Raw genomic sequence first — 24916 nt, 5'->3', positions numbered from 1 at the left:
AACGTCTAGACTATCTTTCAGAGACGTCAATTCCCCGGACCCCCGAAAAAAAAGAACCCGCACTTTCGTGTCACTTACCCGAGAAGGGCGAGAAAGCAGCTGCGGAGAGGCAATCCGCTCAATGGTTTCCAGTCAGGATATGTGTCCGCTTCACTAATTAATGAAGGAAAAAGGGCGGGTTGGTTCGCCGGTTTGTCGATGACGAATCTCTTTGGGCGAATGAGCGTCGAGTATAGAGACACACACACACGCTTTCGGCGAAGCCCAAGCGATGAAATGATATGTGAATATACCTAGTGAATACCTAGGCAGAAGTCAGACAAAGGAATTGTTAGGAAAATATAAGTTTGAGATGATGTCCCCATAATAACTTGCAACGCGACCACGGATAGAGAAGATGCCATTTGATTTTCATGTACGGAGTACCGCCGCTTACATTACGGGAAGTTGATAACCAACACTAATATGGAAGTACATAACTAGGTACTTCCTATTGCATATGGATCTCTCTACGGAGTACTATGTATAATTGTCTTATCATTCCCTTTCTACCTAACTAGGTATATTTTCTATTAATAAGAAATCCCCCTTGTTCCGTCTTCGTATGTATGCTCTTCATTACGCGTCACCTGGGTCACGTGGTGTGGACCCTGATCTGCATGCAATGTCTTGGCTTTGGGAGTTAGGGCAGGGAATATTTACAACAGTTCTGATAGATAATTATAACTATAATATACGGAGTACATAACTACCTAGGTAGTTAACTAGTATAGAAGAATCCATAGCGTGGCTGTTTATGCAGCCTCTATTCCTTGGCGATACAGAACAATGGTAATCTGGTCAATTGTAGCTCAAGATGATAGTACTTCTCAGTATGTTGTAGTATGACTCGGCATATGTTCCATACTATTAATTCTATAAAGTGCCCTATCTATTAATAAGAATACCAGAGGGTACCTAGGTACTTTTCCATGTATATAACCTTCTAATGACGATATATCTTGGTCCTTGGATCTATCCAATTTGGCATAGACCTGATACTAGTTATACTGTACTATACTAACTATACTATACTAACTAGTTAACTAGTTATACTATTGTTACTATAGTATACTATATATACTATATATACATACCTAGTAACTAGTTACATGTTATGTACATATGTACATAACTAACTACCTAGGTACCTAGGTACATACACATACATGTATCCATGGATGAAACTGGAGAGAACCAACTATGCCTAATTGGGTAGTCCATGGCATATCTATATGGAAGGCTCTCTTCTGATTCTGTTCCTTCCTCGGTCTCCTGGTCTCCTGTTTCCTTTCCTCTGTTCCCTCTCTATCTCATATCCCAAACTTATTCTCCCATCCTCCAGTCCCAATCTCGTCTATTCTCACCATCCACTACTTCCTCATCTCCAAAAGTTCCCTTATGTTTACCGTCATCTCGCAAGAATCTGCTCGGAATCCTTTTCGTTGCATGTAAACTCACTTGGTTTCCAACGAGCCTGTCTGTCTCCACCTTCACGCAGCGACTTCATTATTTCTGTACCTCTTCGTTTTTCTTTTTTTTTTTTTTTGCCTCTATCTCTGGTTTTGTTTCTGTCTCACTTTTAATCTCTCCCAGTTGACAACATGTCTACCCTCAGCGGATCTTCAACACTTGGTCGAATGGGCAGTGGAGGACGTTTTGCCTCCAATGATGCCATTGATGTGCGAAATCTCTCTTTTGGACAGGAATCATCGGTACGTTTCTCGGGAGACAACTTCGAATCCAATTGCGAGAACACTAATCCAATTGTTTGTGACAGAGCCCTCAGAACTCCATTACCCATTACGGTTCTTCCGATGCGGCCGAAACATCCCGGCATGGAAAGTTGCAGGCATTGTCTGGTGAAGGGGCTGAGCACTCGGCGAGCAAGGTATGTGGTTTCCTGTGGCACTAGCTCACGCATGTGTATGTGTCTGTAGTCTCACAATCCCAGAAGCAGAAGGTAGATCATATCAAAGTTGAACCTTTGAACGGACAAACTTCGGATCTTGACAGAATACTGGCAAAGATCTCTCCCAAAACAATCCCCCTTCCCCGTTCTGAAACCGATCGCTCTTCTGTTTCGTCCCAAGTCACCCCGGCCACAACAGTGCCAGCCTTAACCATCCCTGAAACCACCAATCCCTACCCCCAGGAAGACAGAACGGTAGAGCTGCTTCGCCTTAAGCAGGAACTCCTTGCTGCAAATTCCAAGATTGCTTTGCAGGAGCAAGAGCTTGCCCAAACTCGTGTGATAAAACATACCTTAGATCAAGCCCTTGCTCCACCCTCAGAGGCTGATTTCGGTAGCCGCGAAATTACAGAGCAGACCATTAGTCACCTACAGAATGCTTTTAATGCATCGAGCTCTGCATTCGCTCAGTTTCAAGATGCGTGGGGTGCTCAAGACGATTCACAATCTGATGTCTCGGATCCATTGTCAACAGGAGCTTACAACAGATCTCGCGCGCTCTGGGCCCATAATGACCCTATCACAGACAGAGAATACAGAGATAGCCTTTCAGGCACCAGCAGCTCTACGAGTCAGGACCCAAATCGGTTCTGGGGAGTCTCCAGTGTGTATCCTCCGTTTGCCGGTCAACCGTCTTTGCAATCACAAAGACCACACTCGGGGTCCTCGGCTAGTTCATGTGGATTCTATTCACGTCCCGTCGGCGAACAGATGTTGTATGCCCCAGGACCCATTGCTAGTTCTCGTCGCTCCATTACCCAAGGCAGTAGAGGTGGCTCTCTATTTCCAATTCAGTCTACTCCTTGGGGTGAATTTGCTTCCGGGTCTGCCAGTGAGCAGACTACCAAGTCACCTGCTTCGCCGAAGAGACCCCCGAGCACCTTTCAGCAGGTCGGACTTTATTCTGTGCCCCCTTATCCCCCTCGACCAATTGGAAGCCCCCTCTCACCCACTGCGTCCGAGTTCACAGGTACCAACACGAATGAAACGACATGGACCAACTCGGTAAGAGATAATCATGTGCGTCGTGTTTGCATTCTTTCTAACTCTAGTCAGATGAGCGGTAATTCCATCCAGACATACGTGTCACCACTTGAACCGCTCAATTACCGACGCCTGCTTGACAAGAACGTGTCGTGTGATTGGAAGTACATTGTAGACAAGATCATCTGCAATAATGACCAACAAGCTTCAATTTTCTTACAACAAAAGCTGAAGGTTGGCACAACTGAGCAAAAATACGACATTATCGAGTCAATTGTGCATCAAGCCTACCCACTCATGGTCAACCGCTTTGGAAATTTCCTCATACAACGCTGCTTTGAACATGGAACTCCAGAGCAAGTCGTCGCCATAGCGAATGCGATCAGAGGCAACACACTAAATCTCAGCATGGATGCGTTTGGATGCCATGTGGTCCAAAAGGCGTTTGACTGCGTTTCAGAGGAGCACAAAGCTATCATGGTACATGAACTTCTCCGTAGAATTCCTGAGACGGTAGTCCATCGATATGCATGCCACGTTTGGCAGAAACTCTTCGAGCTCCGGTGGAGTGGCGAGCCCCCGCCGGTGATGGCCAAAGTAAACGAGGCACTACGCGGAATGTGGCACGAGGTCGCCCTTGGAGAGACAGGAAGTCTGGTCGTCCAAAACATCTTTGAAAATTGTGTGGAGGAGGAAAAGGTGAGATTGCCTATCAACCTGACCCGCTACGATACACATCAAACCCCCCTTTTCTAGCTGTCCTGCTTCTCTGTTGCTCCTTTATATTGCGTATACTAATGCCAATCTTTTGTAGCGACCGGCAATCGAAGAAGTACTGGCGAAGATCGATGTACTTGCTCATGGTCAATTCGGGAATTGGTGCATTCAACACATCTGCGAGCACGGTGCTCCCCACGACAAGAGCCGAGCTGTTGAGCATGTTCTTCGCTGGGCTGTGGATTACAGCATGGATCAGTTTGCATCGAAGATTGTGGAAAAATGCCTCAAGATTGGCGGCACAGAGTTCATGGATCATTATCTCTCTCGTGTCTGCACTGGCCGATCTGACCGACCTCGCATGCCATTAATCGATAGTAAGTTGCCCGGGCTTCAATACCATGGGAGATATTAATTTGTTTTTAGTAGCGGGGGACCAGTATGGGAACTATCTCATCCAATGGATTTTGATGAATGCCGCGCCTCACCAACGAGAGCTAGTGGCCAGTCACATTCGGTACCATTCCGTTCATTTTCTACTTCGAGTGGTCTGAAGACTAACCCGATTTAACTAGGAAACATATGGTCTCCCTACGTGGCTCCAAATTTGGCTCTCGCGTGGCTATGCTTTGCTGCAATCCATCTCACGCTACACGCCCTGGTCCTGGGGCTGGAATGCAAATCGGCCGTTTCAACAATTTCAACGAAGACAAATTTACCACCACAGGCCAGTCCGGTGGTGGTCGTTTCGGCCGCGGACATCAATGGGGACCCCATTATGCGCCACTTCGTTGAGTCTGTCCCTTGATACTTGATATTGACTTTTATCGCCATGCAAAAAGAAAGACAAAAAAAAAGAGACCTCCCTCCCCTCTCAGAATCAGAACCAACGACCAAAGAAGAAAAAGCATCGCTTCAGCATTTCAGCATTTCAGCATTTCACCCTTTTACTTACAGGCAGACAGCCTTGTCTTTGCCAGTTTGCCAGACCGTGTCATCAATATCTGTCGACCCAATTCCGAATTACCCAATCATTTCTGTGTTCCAATATTGCGACTTATCACACTGCTTGCCGATTTATTCATTTGGCTTGCTACCCCCAGTGGTTATCATTTCATTCAATCGTATAGATTGGAAATTGGGGTGTGTTACGTTAAATTTTCTTGAAGAAAATCATATTGTTATTATCCAAATTCTATTGCATTCGATTCTTTAAACCATGAACCACAAGGTGGATAGAAATATAATTTCAGGGAGCAGGAGCCCTTGCAGTCTCATCGGACGTAGTCACCACTTCATCCTTCTCCCAGGGTTTCCGTCGCCGTGGTTTCTCGCTGGAAATATCGTGGCCACTGAGCACTGTGTCTGGGATGTCTTGGATCCCGGGTATTGGTTGCCCCGTAGTGATAAGTTCCACAATGTGTGCAAACGATGATGGATAAGCAGGTTCAGGATTTTTTGAACTCTCCGGCCCAGATGTGCTTGGTCCGGATGCCTCGGAAATTTGCAAGTTTGTATTGTCTAGCCCTTGGGGCTCCGTTGTCCGCGCAGCCAACCATGATTTGAAGGCGACAAAATCAATAGCCGGGGTGAGCTTTTCTTTCCTATACTTAGATTAGTACCTAAGCTATTATTCTGCACAGGTATTCCCAAGCATACCGTGAGAAAAAGAAACATTTCGCTTGCAGGACCAGGTCGTCATCCCGATTCATCTCCACCTCGGTGGCGGGGGTTTCAGGGTGACCAAGGATTATTGAGAGGCCATTTGCAAACTCGGGATCCGATGTGAATGAGTAAGACTGTAGCCTTTCAAAGGCCTGAGCTTCTGGGGGTTGTGCCATTGTCTGATGAAGAATACACACATAAAGGTCTGGGTTGCGGTGGATGCGGAGGATGCGGAGGATGCGTGGGGCAATCTAATCTGAAGCTATGTGGCCCTGGTTGCCCAGGAGTAACCGAGGCTCATCTGCTCTTGTGCATCCTCCAATTATTTGCATTACACCTTTTCTACTTCTCTCAAAAATAGTGAGAGCCACATGGTACTTGTGAAAAAAATTCGTATTTTTGGTATATATAGACGCCTTACCTCCCTCCCGTATGCTACCTTTTTCGGCCTATGAACAGAAAAATCCAGGGATATCTTGCGACGCCAAACCATGCAATATTGAGATAATTCCACGCCCTAGACCGTAATATCTATCCCACCGGATGTTAGGTTGGCTGCCCCAGAGTGCAGTGGTGTACTCTTCTTACTTTGACAGCCAGGACAGTTGTGCACAACCTCATGGGCAAAGAGATCGCAATCGATACAGAAGTGATTATGACATGCGGTACACTCGTAGCGACTGCTCACACTCATTCCCTTGGTCTGGTTCTCTGCCATTTGCCAGTGATCTTCCAGAGGCACAGGCGGAAAAAAAAGACCACAGGCAAAGCAAGCGGAGCTTCGCGAGGCTCGACGCCACGGTACCTCAACCCAGTTGATCAATGGAAATAGGTGATGATATGATCGTGCCAGATGAGTTGAAAGGATCAATGTGAGCCCACAAGATGGACATTCGGCAGGAAGACTACACACTTTGCTGTTGCATCGTGAGCAAAGATAGCCTCCTCGTGAGGGCTTTGAATGGCATGCGCAGAGCGAGGGATCGGACTCCACCGTACGAGAAGGGAACCCCATCATCAGCAATGAGCTTGCAGATTCTTTCTGTGAGTAGGCAGCCGGGGGTGTAGTCACGTCCATCATCAGCTCCCGAAAATGCTGCTCATTCAGTGCTACACCATATGCTGTTTCATCACCACCATTGGTTTTTGCACAAATTTCCCGGCAAATTGCAACCTGCGCTGCAAGCCCCACGATACCAACCCGGATTTTGTCGCTAACCAGGGTATCTATCGTTTGGCGGATGTCTCCAGGATCAGAGGAAAGGAGGGAACCATATATAAATAGTACCTCTCGAGTGCCATGGCTAGGTGTATGGCTAAGTTCACTAGTTAGTTTCGTTCAAATTCCCCCAGGCTACATGTGGCTGGTGTAAAGACGTACAAGAGAGCACCACGTGCCATCTCCAATCCATTCTGAAGACTAGGCAAACCTTTCGGATCTTGTGTTTTGAGGGCTTGGATGGCTGCGAGGTGTTCTGTTGGATTGCCACTCATGTCACTGACTCGGAGCGCAAGGCCGTCTCTCAATCCGAGGACACCAAGCTGGGAGATGGGATTTTGTTCAAAAAATTCTCTCACGAATTCCTGGGCATATCGGAGAGTCAACAAGTATCTCGTGGGTCGCAAGTCCTTCTCGGACATGGATTGTGAAAGATCCAGAATTAGGATGAGATGTCGAATGATACCGCGCTGTAGTGGTGTCGTATCTTTCAAGAGCCTGGACGACCGATATACACTTCAGCAAGAATATATGGACGCTGTAAGGGGAAGAGACTGACCTTTTTCGTTTTCCAGCCTCCAACAGACCTTCGACGGTGGAGTTGATGGTACCATCTGCACCCTCCACCAATGTCTCCCAGGTTCTGGATAACTCCCACTCTGCGCCCCCGCGTTGCTTTCTTTTAGCTCGCGGATTATCGCCCCGAGTCACCTGTAAATCATCTTCATCTTCTGTTACCTCACCCACATATTCTTCGTCGGAGTCGGCCATTATTCGTACGTAAGAGTGGAGAGAGAGAAAGAGAGACACAAGAGATAGGATCCAAACGGAAGACCGAAAATGGTCCAAGCTTCCGACGGAGCTCCGTTGGAGAATATCTTCTCCTTATCTCATACAAAGTAACTCAGCCTTAGGCATTAAAGACCCTTGCCTGAAAATTAAATCACCGCCTTCTCGATCGGGTGCAGCACTGATGTCTGATTCTACCTACCTCTCTATACACCGCCTTTGTGTCAAACTATCCTATGACGATAGTAGATACAAAACATATAACTAGTAAAAATAAGTAATCAATATTCTTTAGATACCTAGGTAGGTAATCACTAGGTTACCTAAGCTATAATAGAGTAAGAGAAAGGTTCATGGTATGCCTCATTTATCCCTAGTTAGCGAAGCTGAAACCCCTTCAAATTGCGGGTGTAAGGTTCATACGTCCAAGAGCACAAGTTGCAAAGTCTCGTAAAAGATCAAGATCAAAGAAGACGGAACCGTTAGGATTATGACACCCTGAGCCAAGAAGATCACGTCGGTTAATGACGCGTTGTTAGTTGACTATCGTAAAATCATGGGGGTAAATGACCTATATGATTTTTTGGCGAGCCTTGACCACTTGACGATAATGACGACTTTGATGTCGCCATTACCTCCAACCAGCAAGACTGAGTAAGTAACTACAAGATCATAATTGAATTAACCATGAATCCTAGTACATGAGTACCAAGTATTTTACCCGTAAAATCAGCACCACTTTCTACACCATTCTATACCTAGGTACGGTTCTACACAGTGTAAATGTAAATATGAAGCTTTTGATACCATATACGGGCGACTTAGTAACCCGACACATAACTCTATCATTGGTTTAGGCAATAATTTAGATCACTTCACTAACTAACTACCATGTTGAATCTATAACTAGTTAACTATAGTATTTTTATAAATGAATACTATATTAATTTTTAAAAACCGGGCTTTTCATACTCCTAACTCTTGACTCTTAACTCTTGAAATCTTACTATTTCAAATCTGAATTGAACCTGAATTGAATCTAAATTGAATCTATAAAGTGTAGTTATATAAAGTTAAAATTAGTAAATGCTTCAAGAAGGCGGTAATGGACTAGGCGGTGAGGTAGTAACCAATGAGAGAGTTATGTGTCGGATGGGCATATTTAGTCGACCGTAAACATAGTCGCCAGTCGCAATCCCTTTCAAACAAAATTCCTTTTTTTTTCTTTTGAAAATAGCTCCGACGATAGCCGTAGGAGTTTAAGCTATAGAATCCCCCCGATGTGGGGAAGAAGATCCATTTGTGCTGGCGTAGCATTTCAAGTTCTCCGCCCAGTCACTGTCCGCCCTACCCCTCCTCTTCTTTCTCGCACACTACATAAACTTTCTCTTTCCCATTCTTCTCCTCGACTGCGACCTCGACTGCCTACACCTGCTGCCACATTATATCTGAGTTCCCCTCCCGTTAGGCATTGTTCCGCCGAAGTCCGCATGATGGCGTCTCAAGAACGAGAGACACTTCCTGACGTGTGAGTGATGCCCCGCTTGGGTTACTCTGTGCCCTTTTCCCCCTCTCTTGCGTTTCCCACATTTGAGCCCTCGCTATCTTTCTGGTTTATAGCGTTGGAAACTGATATATGACAATAGGGCTAAGCCTATCAATTATCACGTCTCTCTTTTCGACTTGCAGTTCGGTGGTTCATGGGAATACAAGGGCGCGTTGAAGATCGATCTCAAAGTCACTCGTCCTACTAGCGAGATTGTGCTGAACTCGAAGGAGATCGATGTACAAAATGCCGAGATATTGGGGAAAGATGGTACGTGTGAGAGCATGTCATTCGTATGATGGGGGAGGAAACCAAGCTAATACCGGTCTTGTCATAGGGAGCCAATTGGCCAAAGCATCCGGAATCACCTACGACAAGCAATCGGAGCGTGTTTCCCTCGCTTTCTCGCAAGAGATTGAGCCAGCAGACGTTGTGCTTTCCATCAACTTCACGGGCACCATGAACAACGCTATGGCTGGCTTCTACCGCTCGAAGTATAAGCCCGTCGGAGAGCCATCTGCCGACACCCCCAAGGAGGATGACTTCTACTACATGCTAAGCACTCAATTTGAGTCCTGCGACGCACGAAGGGCATTCCCTTGTTTCGATGAGCCAAACTTGAAATCCACCTTCGATTTCGAGATTGAAGTCCCCAAGGGACAAACTGCATTGAGCAACATGCCTGTCCAATCCGAAAGAGACGGGAGCAAGCCCGGTTTGAAATTTGTCACGTTTGAGAAGACACCGGTGATGAGCACATATCTTCTGGCCTGGGCAGTTGGTGACTTCGAATATGTTGAGGCTATGACCGAGCGCAAATACCAGGGCAGGAGTATTCCCGTTCGAGTTTACACCACTCGGGGCCTTCAAGACCAGGCTCGTTTTGCACTAGAATGTGCTCACCGCACGGTTGACTATTTCTCGGAAGTCTTCGAAATTGAGTACCCCCTCCCCAAGGCTGATCTCCTGGCTGTTCATGAATTTGTGAGTAACCATGTATTCCCTATGAGTTCCAAGCTTTTAATTTGAGCTAATTGTGGGTTTCTAGGCCATGGGTGCCATGGAGAACTGGGGTCTTGTGACCTATCGAACGACCGCTGTTCTCTTCGATGAAGGAAAGTCGGACAACCGCTACAAGAACCGCATTGCTTATGTTGTAGCTCACGGTCAGTCCCTATATTCATTCAATTCCTGGGTATCTAGGTGTCAACATAGCTCTGGTATCTGACTCGATTTATAGAGCTGGCACACCAGTGGTTTGGCAACCTTGTCACCATGGACTGGTGGAATGAGTTGTGGCTGAATGAGGGATTCGCAACCTGGGTCGGTTGGCTTGCCGTTGATCATTTCTATCCTGGTGAGCTTTGTTCGCTTCTAGCCGATGAGCGTCTGACGCAGTATCTAATGTGCAAGCAGAGTGGAATGTCTGGTCTCAGTTTGTCGTACGGAATGCCCGAGGTAATATCCATCATGCTAAGACCGATATTGACGTTCCCCCAGGCTGAAGGTGTGCAACAAGCATTTCACCTCGACTCGCTCCGCGCTTCCCACCCTATCGAAGTTCCCGTTCGGAACGCCCTCGAAGTCGACCAAATTTTTGACCATATTAGCTACCTGAAGGGAAGCTCTGTCATTCGCATGCTGAGTGTTCACCTCGGTAGAGAGACTTTCTTGCGTGGAGTTGCGGACTATCTCAAATCCCATGCATATGGTAGGGCGCCGAGGAAAAGGATTTTGGGGAACATCTGCTGAGTGGTTATAGGAAATGCAACCACAAATGACCTGTGGTCAGCGTTGAGCAAAGCCTCCGGTCAGGACGTGCATTCTTTCATGGTAAGTAAACACCCAACCCTTGGCTCTTTGTTTGGCTCTCTGTATGGTCGACTCGAGATCTAACTGTTCTGCCCTAGGATCCCTGGATTCGCAAGATCGGTTTCCCGGTTGTCACCGTGACAGAGGAGCTCGGTCAGATCACCGTTAGCCAGAATCGATTCTTGTCTACCGGCGACGCGAAGCCAGAGGAGAATGAGACAAAATGGTGGATTCCTCTTGGCATCAAATCCGGCCCGGAGCTGGCTAGCGTTGACACCCGTGCTCTGACCTCAAAATCCGACACCGTTGGAGGAATTGGGGAGGACTCCTTTTACAAGATCAACAAGGACCTGTCTGGGTTCTACCGAACCAACTACCCTCCTCTGCATCTGGCAAAGCTGGGCCAATCGCTTGATCTCCTGAGCACCGAGGACAAAATCGGTTTGCTGGGTGATGCGGCTGCGCTTGCAGTCTCTGGTGAGGGCACCACGCCCGCCTTGTTGACTCTTCTGGAAGGATTCAAGGACGAACAAAATTATCTGTAAGCTACATCTCTTTATGATCCTTTGCTGTCATTTCTGACCTCTCATCTTGCAGTGTTTGGTCCCAAGTATCTGCGTGTCTGGCGAACCTTCGGTCGGTTTTCTCACAAAACGAGAAAGTGGCCGAGGGGTTGAAACAGTTTACCCTTAAACTGGCTTCCCCGGCCGCAGAACGGATTGGCTGGGAGTTCAAGCCCGATGAAGACTACCTCATTGTCCAGCTTCGGAAGCTGCTCATTGCAATGGCCTGTAATGCGGGTCATGAAGTGTGAGATATTTTCCCTCGTCTCCGAATGCCGTTGAACACTCTCTAATACAGTCTCGGTATTTCATAGATTTGTCTCGGAGGCCAAGCGCCGTTTTGATCTCTGGGCGACCGGAAAAGATGCCAATGCCATTCATACTAATCTGCGGTCAGTGATTTTCAGCGTCAATGTGTCCGAGGGCGGCCATAAGGAATACGATGCCGTTAAGGAGGAGTATATCCGAACCGACTCTGTGGATGGTAAAGAGATCTGCCTGTCTGCCCTTGGACGCACAAAGGATGCTGCTCTGGTAAAAGACTACTTGAACTTCGTGTTTTCAGATAAGGTGGCTATCCAGGACATCCACAGTGGTGCCGTCTCTCTGGCCGCCAACTCGAAGGTCCGGCATTTGCTATGGCAGTACATCAAGGACAACTGGACTGCTGTCGAAACACGACTATCATTTAACAATGTTGTGTTTGAGCGCTTTGTCCGTATGGGTCTATCAAAGTTCGCCGATCACCAGATCAGTGACGATATTGCATCTTTCTTCAAGGACAAGGAAACGGGGGCCTATGACCGCGCACTCGTGATTGTCTCGGACAACATTCGAACCAATGCATCCTATAAGGAGCGTGAGGAGGCGTTGGTTCTCGAATGGTTGCGGGCACACGGTTACGCATAAATGCGCATCCGCATCTACGCACATGGTGGCTTTACGATCGTTTAACAATAATAATTGTTAAGCTAAACTGGGGGTTTTTTGGGGACTTTTGATATAATGTAAAATGGGGATTCTGGATTTTGGATTCTGGATTCTTTAGACCATTAGTCCAGTACCAGTACCAGTACCCACGAGGCTGAGTTTACGCACGGGATAACAGCAGTTGAGCAGGTGATCTCGGATATGAGAGGTGGAATTAAGTCTAGAATGCTCTTGTGATGGGTACATCTATAAAAAGAGAAACATTATTCAAGAAGAGGCATATATACATATATATATATATATATAAAAAAATATACAAAATAAAGAAAATAAAGAAAATAAAGACAATCCGAGAAGTGGTTGTGACGTGAAACAAAGCTGCGCATCAGGTGCGTCTGCCTTCCTGAACCTCCTATCATTTCAGGCGACTGTTCCATCATTGTCCCCTCCCCCGACTTCATAGGAACTTCGACTCCATCAACTTATTTTTCTTCTCCCTTATATTCCTCTGGACCTGTGTGTGCTCTACCTCTGCTTTCATTTCACCTTCTTCTCTGCCTCCAAAGTCTCAATCATGAATCCCGAGTGGTAAGCCTTCCCCATTTCACATCTCCCCTCCCGCCCCCCAAATCCCCTTCCAACTATGCGCCCTGCCTTGGTTGACTATACGAGCCTTCTTGTGTGTTGAACTTGACTGATGTGATGTTGATTTCTAGAGTATCGTCGCGTCCCTGATCTGACCGTCGCACGACCCAAATTCCCAAACTTGCCGATCTCCGTTGCCTAACCATCGAGATAGATACGATTACCTTTTCAAGCTGCTCCTCATCGGTGACTCCGGTGTTGGAAAGTCTTGCCTGCTGCTTCGTTTTGCCGATGATACCTACACCGAAAGCTACATCTCGACAATCGGCGTTGACTTCGTACGTCTCGGAAGCTACAGGGTATTTGGCCGCAAGAGAATAGCGGTGCTAACAGGTCATCATAGAAAATCCGCACAATCGAACTCGATGGCAAGACTGTGAAACTTCAAATCGTATGGCAATATTGAACACCAAACATCTGAAAACAAAGCTAATAATATCTACAGTGGGACACCGCCGGCCAGGAGCGATTCCGTACCATCACATCTTCTTACTACCGGGGCGCTCATGGAATCTGCGTGGTTTACGATGTCACCGACATGGATTCCTTCAACAACGTGAAGCAGTGGCTCCAGGAGATTGATCGGTACGCTACCGAGGGTGTTAACAAGCTGCTCGTCGGAAACAAGAGCGATATGGAGGACAAGAAGGTCGTGGAATACACCGTTGCGAAGGTATGTTTAAAGAGAAACCCAAGGCCGTTCGGGCAAACTGTTAACAGGGTTTGATTGCACCTTTACAGGAGTTTGCTGATAGTCTTGGAATTCCTTTCCTCGAAACTTCGGCCAAGAACGCGTCGAATGTTGAGCAGGCATTCTTGACAATGGCACGACAGATCAAGGAACGCATGGGAACGGCCACTGTCAACAACAAGCCGACTGTGCAGGTTGGCCAGGGCCAGGGTGTCCAGTCTGGATCCGCAGGTGGCTGCTGCTAAACGACACGACGTTCTCTTTGTGTGGTGCGGTGCTTCAGTTTGGCGCAATGTTACATCATGAATTGAGGGGTTTCAAGCGGCGTGGTATCTAATGGGCAGAAGTCAGGCTTGTCAGGTCTTTGGAAACTAAACTTGGCATATTCCTGGCATAATCTCTGATGGGCAAGGAGAAGCTTCTCCACGCAGCTGGCAATCGTTCTGATAATGCCGTTGGGGGGGGTTCTTTCTTGCCTTGGATTCACTTTAGACGGCCTGCGTTCTATCCTCGTTTTCTGCGTTTGCTTATGCTATTACCGCCGGTTTCTGCGTTCTCATGATTTCCTAGCCACGTCTCTGCTCTATTATCTTGGCCCATCATTCCCTCTGTGTCTTCCCCCCTTTCACCTTTCTATTTTCTATTTTCGCTTTTTTTTTTTCTCTGTAGGTTGGATTTCTCACTTGTGAATGGAATAATAGCGAGAACCTTGCGACTTGTCAAGGCATGCTGCCTTATATGGGGCTACTTTTTCTATTTTTCTATTTTTCTATTCTTTTCTAGTAGCCTAGTGTGTTGTCTTATGTAGATTGTCCCCCTGAGTTAAATATAAATTGTATAATTCTATGCACCGTTAAGGCTTTCTACAACATTATGAAGGTATATATAATCACATGCAAGTCACAGGTGCCGACTCACACCAAAGTAATATAACTAACTAACTATAGTTAGATCATGATCAACACATATATGACTAGTTAGCTCACCTTGGAAGATACTACCTAGGTAGTCCGGAGATATTACCCAAATTTCGGTTTATTTGAATGTGACACACATTGTAAGTTACTCAATTGACATGCAGGTACCGGGAACATTAAGAATATCCAAATCAAAATCCAGTCATTCAACTATACAACATACTCCGTACTCCTGAATTTACGCTATGGGCACTTCGGAATGCAGTGGAGTTGGGTGAAAGAGCCGAGGTAACGGAGTACACACTTCGGCAAAAACGTCATGAACATCCCATCCCCTTTCAAGCCGACCCCCATATGGTAAACTTCTAAAACATTCTTAATCTGACATATTTCATCTTCTTTCGCTCTTTACAGGCTATACATTACACCTGAGGCACAGTTCAATAATTCAAAATCCTTCCCATCATGCCTCAACCTGCAGTCGAGAGTAAGGCGGCATCTGCTGCTATTCAGCAGAGTGATAACATCGCACACGCGCTGGCAGGTGCGGGAGGGGGGTTCTGTCGATGGTCTTGACGTATGCTTCCCCGCGTTTTCCCCATAGCTGCCGCTAACCCCCATACCCACTCCAGATACCCTCTGATCACTTTATCGACAAGAGCCCAAGTTGAGTCGAAGCGTGCGCACTCGACCACCCTCGATGCCGTACGCCGCATTGTACAGAGAGAAGGTATCTCGGGTTTATATTCCGGTCTGGAATCAGCCTTGTTTGGAATCAGCGTCACCAATTTTGTGTATTACTATTGGTATGAATTCACGCGTTCGGCCTTTGAGAAGGCCGCCATCCAGGGAGGCCGAGCCTCGAAAAAGCTCACGACGGTGGAGTCTATGATTGCGGGCGCCATTGCAGGGAGCGCCACAGTGCTGATCACCAACCCGATCTGGGTCATCAACACTCGCATGACTGCCCGCAAGTCTGAGGCGGAGGAAACATTGCCTGGTGCCAAGAAAACAAAGGCATCCACCCTCAGCACCCTAATGGACCTGCTCCGGCAGGAGGGCCCCAAGGCCCTATTTGCCGGCGTCCTCCCGGCGTTGATTCTGGTGATCAACCCAATTCTGCAATACACTATTTTCGAGCAATTGAAAAACGTGGTGGAGCGCCGCCGGCGTATGACGCCGAAGGATGCGTTCTACTTGGGCGCACTAGGAAAAATCATGGCCACCAGCCTCACATACCCATATATCACCATCAAGAGCCGAGCTCATGTGGCCAGTCGGGATGGCCCCAAGGAGAGCTTGAACGGAAGTCTGAAGAGGATTATTCGGGAAGAAGGCTGGAAGGGGCTCTACAAGGGTAAGTGATTTTTGGAAAAATCATACCTGGTGGGCTGTTCACTGACATATGTTCCAATAAGGTATTGGACCCAAGGTCACCCAGAGCGCCATCACTGCTGCATTCCTTTTCGCGTTCAAGGATGTGCTGTATGATATGATGGTGTCTGCCCGTAGAAAGGGTCGCATTGCTAAATAGACAGGACATGTTTTCAAGGCTACCAGACCTATCTCACAACTTATATGGTCACACTTTCTGGAGAGACAAGACTGGGACTCTCAATGTCCACCATGTATACTGGTTTGAGTGTACAGAGGTGCTGACCTTCATTTCAATTTCCCACTATAAAGAATGGGTTGGTTAAGCTTCTTGGAAGTTGTTAGGAGCTTTTGGGAGCTATTTTTAAAACGATACCCAGGTACTCTGTCAATATGTAGTTTAGTTGTTTAGTTTTTTTTTAACCTGAAATCCACTCTTATACTTCTTCAATCCTTTTTCCTTTTTCTATAATTTTTTCCCTTTTAAACAAAAAAAAAAGAAATCAAAAAGACATCCATAGTTACTTGAAAGTTGAGGCCTGACCGCCTTACAATGGGTTCATCGCCCACCGCCGTTGTTACCCGCGTTGTCGCGTTCTCAACGCGATTCTGCTTCATTTCTCCACACTTTTCTCCTGTATCTTCTTCTGCAATCTGGGCAATTCTCGGTTTTGCACATTGATTTCCCTGCCCCTCTCTCCTTCAATCCCTCCTTGAGCTTCTATACATACTCCTCCTAGGTATGCTTCTCCCAGTCCCTTTAGACGAGAAAACCTCCTAATGCATGACAGATTCAAGCTTGCCTCTCCGTTGTCGCATTGCCTATGTAACCCTCTTACTCTCGACTTGGAAGATCTGCGCTCGCTACAGATATTTTCCATCGTACTCATTCAGAAACAACATCTTGAACGGCTGTATTGCTTAGGATCCAGCTTTGATAGGGCTGTCAAGGCTATACTGGGACAATCTATTTCCTAGCAAAGCCATCCAAAGCCTAGGCTTGATTTTGCCAAATAAAGGAACGGAATCACGTCTAAGAGATCGACGACGGGCTGGAAGGCAATAACGGAAACCCCAGGTTCAGTGTGAACAAAGTGAGAGCGGGGGCCGATGTTATGTCTTTCTCACTTTGCCATCGTCCGACACCAGACGTGACTGAGGCCAAATCCATATCATCCAAGTCAAACATGTGAGAGAACTCTCTTGTTACTTTTGTTATTCATATCTGACCTTTTTTTTCCTTCTCTCTAGCTCGGAACATCAGCTGTGGTACTAGAAATGTCTCACGGCTTTTCCAGTCTTAATGGCCAGGGTATTGTCCCTGCATTCCCTGGTCTGTCAGCTCGAAGCATCCCAGAAAACCCAGATATTCAACGTGAGACTCTCCGTTTGCTAGTGCAGTATTCGAGAGTCTCCTCTCTGCCAGAGAATCCGTCAACTCCGGCCACCTCTGGCCATACGAGAGACGAGGTCCAAGATGCCTGGCAGACTCCGCGGACTGAAGTCCAGCCCAGCGAGGCATCACCTCTCCAAATGTCACCTCGAGTTACGCGTTCATCAAGTGGCAGCCATGCCACTCAACCTTCTCCTTCTCGCTCTATCGCTCCTTCCTCTGGCAGTCCAGTCCGGGTTTCCCCCCGTACATCTTCACGCGCTTCCTCCCACGCGCCTTCCCGCGCGCCTTCCCGACTTACATCTCCTCAATCTGCTTCTGTCTCTGTCTCTTCATCACATGGCATCTCTCCCAGTTATCGCGAGCGCCAACGGACGCTTAGGGAGAGTGTGGCAATCTCAAACGCCAATAGGAAGGATGAGATAGTTGCTCCTATGTCAAAGCAGCACTTCTCTTATCCACCAGACACCATGTTGTCTGCCTCCAGATCATCTCAATCCTCGCGGTCAATATCCCCGACTGCCGAGCAAAGCTCCATTCGTCGCTCTGGTCGAAATAGAGTCCAACCAACCAACTATTATGCCAACCCTTGGGTCAACGTTCCCATTGACTCCGAAGAGCCAGACACAAACGTGGAAGCTATTTTGGACACCGTCGCGTCTTCTCCACAGGAGCCGCGTCGCGTTTTACCCCGTCGTGCAAATGTTCAAAAGCTGCTGTACAGCCGTGAGCTTGGAGGCGGAAATCATCGCCCCATTGTCACCGATGTGGTCTCGGACCTGAGACCATGGAAATCATGGCAAGGTGCTTCGGGGGATCTGCTTGTTCTGGCTTGGTCGCCTGATGGTACTCGGTTTGCGGCAGGCGCCGCAGCTAAATCAGACGAACATAATATGCAGTACAACAAGGCCAACAATCTTCTCTTAGGCGATCTTCAGAGTAATCGTCTGAAGGAAATTCCGGACCATTGGATTCCACGGCCAACATCGTCAACAGTTGATGACCCCCGGCTTTTCATGAGCGTCAATAACATGCAGTGGATTGGCAACAGACTCTACACCGCTAGTTTTGACAAAACTGTCAAAATTTGGGACGTGGAGTCAATCGGCAACGTGTCCTGTACCCATACCTTGCAGCATGAGTCTCGAGTGGCAGTGATGTCCGTGTCGAGATTCAGTCCGTATATCTTGGCTACAGGGACAGAATCAATTTTGGTCTGGGACACAAAAGATCCGGAAAATTTGACATCGACTCTCCTTCCATTCGACCGCGATGCACGGTATAGGCCCAACTTTGAGTTCTCATCAACGGCCCTGGCCTGGGGGCATACTCCGTCGACTGAGGAATACTTAGCTGGAGGTCTGGCTGAGCCAGGTGAGGATCCAATATACAAAGGCCACTTAGGCTTGTGGCGAGCCCGCGAATCCGCGTATGAGACCATCAGAATGTCTTCCAACTCACAAAATGTCTTCGACATTAAGTGGCACTCTTCGTTGCCCCTCTTTGCAACGGCCAGTCCTGAGGATCCTCATAACGCGCGCATTAAAGGGATTGGCATTACCACGAAATCAATTGTAAGGGTGTTTAGCCTCAACCATGACCTCCAAAAGCGTGTGCCGTCTGTGATGGAATTTTCCTGCCCGGCATTGGATGTTAATGAGGTCAACTTTTGTCCAATGGATTCAAACGGCACATATGTGACCGCTAGTTGCACCGATGGTAAAACCTATGTTTGGGATAATCGGAAAGGTGATAGGATTCTCCACGAACTTCGCCATAGGGCCCCCCTTAATCCCATTGATCACCAGCGAAGCCGGGAAACGGCAGATGTGGGTGTTAGGGTAGCTCTCTGGGGTTCTTCTATGGACCAATTTTATACCGGTGCCTCCGATGGCATCCTCAAACGATGGGACATTCGCCGGTCACCCGAAGATGTCCTCGTTGAGGATGTCGCAACTTTCGATGAGGAGATTATGTGTGCAGCCTTCACCGAGGATCATTCTCATCTCCTTGTCGGGGGTTCTGGAGGAGGCGTGCATATACTATCCTCGGGTCCTTGTTCGGACCCTAACATGAAAACTTTCGAGTTCGAACATGCCCCAGAACCCGAAAAGCCCAGCGATAGTGGCATCGTTGCGGGAAACCAGCTCCTCCTATCTGGCCAGCTTGTCAAGCACGAAACGTTTGGTATGGGTCAAGGGCCCTCTTACACTGGACCTTTTGCCTCGTGGGCTAGGAACGTCAAGCAAGATGTTTCCCCCGACCGAATTGGGCAGCTCCCTTTGCTTAAGAAATACCAGAGCCAACAGTTGGATGGTCCACCACCGGAAGATCGGCATGAACTGGACTCAAACCAACGACGAGAGGTTGAAAGGCAAATACAACTTGCGGAAATACGAAATCGAGGATTCCACGGGGGAAAACGCCAGGAGCATAATGGTCCTTGTACGTCCATCTTCCAAACCCCTGTATCTTTGTCTTCCCTTGGTTCTTCCCCGGCAGGAAAGAAGAGGAAGAAAAAAGCCATGAAAATGGAAGTCAAAAAAGTGAAAAGGGAAGAATATCAAGAGGAGGATGGAGATAAGAAAGAGGATTATGGAGAGGTCTGTGGAGAGAATGGAAAAGACAACCGAGAAGAGAAAGCCATAAAAAAACCTCGGATGAAAAAGAAAGCTCGCAGGCTCTCCCGTCGGATAATCAGCAACACCGAAAACGTTGACCTGACTCTATTGGACTCGGATACGGAGATGGGGACTTCACATCGACAGCGGTTTGACCTTGGGGAACTACTTGAGCTTCTTGAAGAAGATAACTGGTTCCCAGCTAGTGGAGAAATCGATCCTAACATCCAAAAGGAGATCGTCTAAGGTGACCCCTTTCTCGACACTGGTGATATATTTTGCATAGCATGGAAGCGTGGAGTTCTGATTTAGTTTTTTTTTTTTTTTTTTATCTTAAAGAAATTCACGTTACAGCGGCAGAGAGAGCTATTGATGATATTTGTGGATGTCAATTTGTAGGATAATATGACTTGATAGGCTGAAATATTGAATGTGGTAGCCCTGTACGGAGTACTCTGTAGGTCTATAAATCTATAAACCTATAGATATGTAGATATATAACTAGTTGATATAGATATATAGATATATAGATATAGATCTATCTATACATACAGTCGTTCTCGAAATCGGCTTGACCAACCAGTACTCACTCAATCACTCTTTCCTGGCTCTACCGCCAAGGCTCTTAGCGCATTTTGTCGAACTAAGAATAAGGCCCCCTAGGCCATAAATATGAACTGAGGTTTTTGTTAATGGTCTAGTGGTAAAATAGCCTATATTTATTCCTACCTAGGTATACATTTCATTATTAAGCTGCGACGGAAAATTGAGGGCGTAGTAAGATACGGCTTATAAAGTATATAATAGCCTAAGAGACGTTATATTACAATACATATATATGGAGTCCGTGGAATCTATGGGGCTTCGTCGTGGGTTGTAAATCTGGTTGCGCGAGAGCCACTGCCGCCTTATTTCCGCAGATCCCCCCCCGGAGGCTCGTGCCCAACCTCCCAACTCAACAACCCCGCCCACTTCTCACCTTCCGACCTGCGAACCACTCATTACCTTACATCCATATCCTCTACAGCAACCATAATATTAAACACAAACCTACAATTGAGGGCATACGACAAAATGAATCGCGTTCAACGTCTTCAACCATCTTTCCAAGAATCTAGCCACGAGGCTGGTGCTTGGAATCTTTCGACGGAAATAGAATCAGACATCACAACACTAGCCGCAATCTGTCAAATCAGGCATCAACAACGTGCTCCCTTGAGGACAAATGTGGACGGAGATGTGAACTCCGCGGAAAGCGCAGGGGACGAGCAAATGCATGTTGATAGACAGCCCGCGACGAGCATTGCCGATTATCTGACGGAGGAGGGTACGAAGTCGGTGAAGATGCGGTTTCTTGATCGGTTGGCTGAAACACTGTGCTACAAAAAGGATCCGCACTATGTAACTTGTACAGCTATGCAGGAGACCGCTGACGAGGTAAATATTCTAGCATTGAGGAATGCTAGATGGGGGGAAAGGACATCAAGCTCCTAGAGGAGGTAGCGAGGCAGCTGGAACTAGTCGCAAACAGAAGTATGCTTGGATTGCGTATTGACAAGTATTGATCGGTCTCCCCAAGTCTAATTTACGATCAATAACAGAACCCTTTGACATTGAGACTTTACCAGACCTCCAAGCAATGCTCAGCGAATACTATACTCCACGCCTTCATCATCATGCATCACAGCTTCTCAACCTGGTGGTAGAGAAGAAGGAAATGTGGAAGTTGGTTGCATGTTTAAAGGCATTTGACTCAGGAGAGATCTCTTCAACAATTTTAGTGAGCATCATCTACGACATTTGCTACAGCACAACTTTCTACTCTGAGATCAATCGACTCTTTACAGACAAGCAGGTCAAACGACTAGTCCGTGAGTTGGGCTTTCTTTGTCGCCCTAAATACGCCTACATCACATTTTGGGAAGCAGCGCGCGAGATCGAAGGTTTCCAGAGCATGAAAATTACGCTCGTACCCGGAGCTAAAGCAAGGCACGTTCTACCGAGCATATCGTTGTGCCCCCAATCATCAAACAAAGCGGACCAAAAGGTTCGGTTGGAACTCCGAAAGAAGAAATGGATCCATGCTGAGATGGGAATGGTTACCCATCTCATTAGCAAGGACAGTATTACTCAAACTTTTACATACCTCGGTATCAGCAAAAAGACATGCCTTATGTGTGGCCACATCCTGCAAAGCTTGGGTCTCTTTCAAGCCCGCGACAATCATGGCAAAGTCTATTCACAATGGACGTTGCCCAGCTCTCTAATTATCCCGTCTTCACATCGAGCCAAGCTAGACCCTGCAGTTCAGAGCCTCCGCGATATGTTGCGGCATGAGTGTGCTGTCAAAGATGACCAACACATCGATGCGGTCAAAGAGTCAACTATTTCAACTCCAGTGGCGCCGAAAACAACGGAATGGTCCCCGTTCCATCGCCACATCCCAGATCCTCTGTCCCAGGCAAGACAAGCAGAGTGGTTGTCAACACTCAGCTCAAGAGCAATAGCTGACAACAGGTGAGAGGCTCAGTTTTCAATATTATTTAGCAAACTTATTTCTGCTATAGAAGCAACCAAAGTCAGACGAACATTCCTGACATATCTCATGTTCCTGAAAGAGACGAGGCCCAAACTCCGGATTTCAATGGTCCCCAGTCGACATCCAGGTCTTGCGCCCAATGCCATACAACAATAGGTCCACTGACTCCCTGCTCAAAATGTGACACGGCATTGTACTGCAACGATATGTGTCAAAATCTGCACTGGTTAGAGCACAAGTATTCCTGCAGGCTCGGAAGGCCCTTAGACGAGGCGGACGACTTCATTCTCATGTGCACACGAAAGGAATTTCCAGCAGATGATCTTGTGGCAAAGGCTTTTGGCTTCCTATATTTCGCATCCGCCAATGAAAGAAAAAGGATTTTCCACATATATTGCCAGCTAGTGAATAACTACGGAGTCACAGAAGATGAACTTCGAGAAGCATGGCGAAGCAACAAACTGAAGGAGTTTCTCCTCTTCCGCGGCTCCCAGGTACCGTCTTCCACAGTTCAACGAGAAATACGATGGTTACATCAGCATGATGGCTTCGCCGCTGGTGCAGTGTGTGATTTAAGCGAGGATTTCAAATCGCAACTGCATTTGGTCGAGCCAAAAGATCGCAAAATCCCATTCGATGAGTGGAAGCCCCGAGAGAAACTCGAGGCATACGTATTCTTCTATCAAATTCTGAATGGATTTGTTCCAGAAGCTGACGAAGACAACTGGATTTTTCTTGGCTTCTGCACGGCTCGAGATCATGATGGTGTTAAAATGCTAGCAAACCTTTACAAGGTGCTTATCAGCAGGTGCAAATTTCAAGAATTTTGGAAGGCTATGGAACAGTCTGATATGGTCGCCCTATTTGACAAGTACGGCCTTGGGCACGCCATCGCGGAACTGCGCAATTTCGGAACCCTCATGAACTTCGTGGGAATCTGGCACCAGAGTGTTTGGGAGTTAAAGCGCTTCACCTTTCTACCGACCATAGAGCCGATGCAAGCCGCTGCTTTAGATTATGGGTTCTACAACTGTCAAACACCGCAGGAGCGAATGGATCTTCGACAATTGTACGCGGAATTCTTCGCCCGGGGTGGGGATGAGATGGGCCTTCATCAGGCCTGTATAAATGGCCAGTTGGCGTCTTTCTTGCTGTCAGAGTTGCAGAAGCTTCCTGTTTTGACTGAACTGCTGGCAAATCCCTATCCTTTAAAACGATGTGAACACATGGGTATGGTAGTGGAGAGTGCGATTCTTTGTTCAGAGTCTAACTATGAGCTTGTGAAGAAGGTATGGGAGGAAAGAGGAGAGAAGGGAGTTGTATTAACCCATCCTGATGAGCAAGATCAGGGGGTGGACAAGGGAATTATAGAGCGATCACTGTTTTTGGGAGCACCAGTGAGAATCAGGAAGACGGATATACAAGGGGTAACTTTGAAAGAAATGGCTATGATGTCTTGATATCTCTATTTATACAGCGTACGACAATGAAGGGTTGTTACTTTACACAGTAATGCTACTACGTACCTTGGTTTCTTGGAGATTCCGGATTCTGATTATGTTTTACATGGTTTCCAAAGCACTTACACATATAAATACAAATATATGGAAGTCTTGGGCATTATTTATTCAGCGAGTGTTATAGCAGCATCTCTTATACGAAGCATCGTCATACATGTAAAGTCGCACTGGTCTACACGTATTTAACCAAAACACTAGTCTCCAGGTGACCGCGGTAGAGCTTATAGTGCTTCTTTCCAGAAGGACCCTGCCAGCAGCGCGGGGCCAGCTCATAGGACCTGGGCATGACAGCGCATCTATGCTACATCGGAATTTTGTCTGGAAAGAGTGGTTTACAGGTAGGAGGGAATACTGTAGGGCAAATATGCGATTCCCAGCGGGTTTGTTTCAATGACTGAATAATACATTGTTGAGTTGGGAGGTTGGGCACGAGCCTCCCGGGGGGGGGGATCTATGAAATAAGGCGGCAGTGGCTCTCGCGCAACCAGATTTATAACCCACAACGAAGCCCTATAGATTCCACGGACTCTATGTGCATACATTGTAATATGACGTCTCTTAGGCTGTTATATACTTTATAAGCCGTATCTTACTACGCCCTCAATTTTCCGTCGCAGCTCAATAATGAAATATATGGGAATAAATATAGGCTATTTTACCACTAGACTATTAACAAAAACCTCGGTTCCTGTTTATAGCCTAAGGGGGCCTTATTCTTAGTTCGACAAAATGCGCTAAAGCCTTAGCGGTGGGGCCAGGAAAGAGTGTATGCGTATAGTTACCACCAAATCATGTGACAACTGGTACTGAGCATACCATACAAAAGTGTATAATACAGTTAGTCATCAATGTCAACACAAGATTGATAACTTATACTAGTTAACTAACTAGTTTTTATCAATTTACATGTAGTGAATTCGAGTTGTGAACATTGGTCAGTTGTACCATACATTGCAAATACAGACAGATTTGTGTCAGTT

The 24916-nt window shown here is 46.9% G+C and overlaps 8 protein-coding genes across 8 annotated transcripts; 6 read left to right on the top strand and 2 right to left on the bottom strand.

Annotated features, from left to right (window-relative positions):
• Positions 1-1643: 1643 nt before the first annotated feature.
• Positions 1644-4507, top strand: N7516_009224 (Pumilio-family RNA binding repeat-containing protein; the record flags this gene model as incomplete). The annotated part of the gene is made up of 7 exons (XM_057221943.1): positions 1644-1754; positions 1820-1930; positions 1994-3016; positions 3068-3694; positions 3810-4089; positions 4139-4229; positions 4288-4507. 7 exons carry the CDS (start codon positions 1644-1646, stop codon positions 4505-4507), a joined length of 2463 nt encoding a protein of 820 aa, XP_057072215.1.
• A 454-nt stretch (positions 4508-4961) lies between these two features.
• N7516_009223 (DUF5572 domain-containing protein) lies at positions 4962-5553 on the bottom strand (the record flags this gene model as incomplete). Its single annotated transcript, XM_057221942.1, has 2 exons — positions 4962-5316; positions 5372-5553. 2 exons carry the CDS (start codon positions 5551-5553, stop codon positions 4962-4964), a joined length of 537 nt encoding a protein of 178 aa, XP_057072214.1.
• A 341-nt stretch (positions 5554-5894) lies between these two features.
• On the bottom strand, positions 5895-7367 carry N7516_009222 (TFIIH/NER complex subunit SSL1; the record flags this gene model as incomplete). The annotated part of the gene is made up of 3 exons (XM_057221941.1): positions 5895-6693; positions 6759-7094; positions 7156-7367. 3 exons carry the CDS (start codon positions 7365-7367, stop codon positions 5895-5897), a joined length of 1347 nt encoding a protein of 448 aa, XP_057072213.1.
• A 1508-nt stretch (positions 7368-8875) lies between these two features.
• N7516_009221 (M1 family metallopeptidase) lies at positions 8876-12215 on the top strand (the record flags this gene model as incomplete). The annotated part of the gene is made up of 11 exons (XM_057221940.1): positions 8876-8913; positions 9032-9201; positions 9269-9915; positions 9980-10097; positions 10172-10288; positions 10348-10373; positions 10432-10642; positions 10694-10764; positions 10842-11284; positions 11341-11553; positions 11621-12215. The coding sequence occupies 11 exons, from the start codon at positions 8876-8878 to the stop codon at positions 12213-12215; spliced, it is 2649 nt and encodes an 882-aa protein (XP_057072212.1).
• Positions 12216-12810: 595 nt separating this feature from the next.
• N7516_009220 (Rab family GTPase YPT1) lies at positions 12811-13817 on the top strand (the record flags this gene model as incomplete). Its single annotated transcript, XM_057221939.1, has 5 exons — positions 12811-12821; positions 13036-13159; positions 13225-13272; positions 13327-13554; positions 13623-13817. The coding sequence occupies 5 exons, from the start codon at positions 12811-12813 to the stop codon at positions 13815-13817; spliced, it is 606 nt and encodes a 201-aa protein (XP_057072211.1).
• Positions 13818-14954: 1137 nt separating this feature from the next.
• Positions 14955-16047, top strand: pmp47 (putative peroxisomal membrane protein Pmp47; the record flags this gene model as incomplete). The annotated part of the gene is made up of 3 exons (XM_057221938.1): positions 14955-15033; positions 15094-15846; positions 15908-16047. The coding sequence occupies 3 exons, from the start codon at positions 14955-14957 to the stop codon at positions 16021-16023; spliced, it is 948 nt and encodes a 315-aa protein (XP_057072210.1). The 3' UTR covers positions 16024-16047.
• A 1094-nt stretch (positions 16048-17141) lies between these two features.
• On the top strand, positions 17142-20123 carry N7516_009218 (WD repeat protein; the record flags this gene model as incomplete). Its single annotated transcript, XM_057221937.1, has 1 exon — positions 17142-20123. The coding sequence occupies one exon, from the start codon at positions 17142-17144 to the stop codon at positions 20121-20123; it is 2982 nt and encodes a 993-aa protein (XP_057072209.1).
• Positions 20124-20164: 41 nt separating this feature from the next.
• On the top strand, positions 20165-23876 carry N7516_009217 (uncharacterized protein; the record flags this gene model as incomplete). The annotated part of the gene is made up of 7 exons (XM_057221936.1): positions 20165-20188; positions 20371-20381; positions 20579-20654; positions 20685-21314; positions 21344-21410; positions 21479-22394; positions 22445-23876. The coding sequence occupies 7 exons, from the start codon at positions 20165-20167 to the stop codon at positions 23874-23876; spliced, it is 3156 nt and encodes a 1051-aa protein (XP_057072208.1).
• Between the last annotated feature and the right edge of the window lie 1040 nt (positions 23877-24916).

This window comes from Penicillium verrucosum, assembly GCF_028828655.1.
Source record: "Penicillium verrucosum strain IBT 35672 chromosome Unknown utg000003l_segment0_segment0, whole genome shotgun sequence".
Taxonomy (NCBI): Eukaryota; Fungi; Ascomycota; class Eurotiomycetes; order Eurotiales; family Aspergillaceae; genus Penicillium; species Penicillium verrucosum.
Note: the sequence above shows the minus strand (reverse complement) of the source record. Positions and strands in the feature narration are given on the sequence as shown.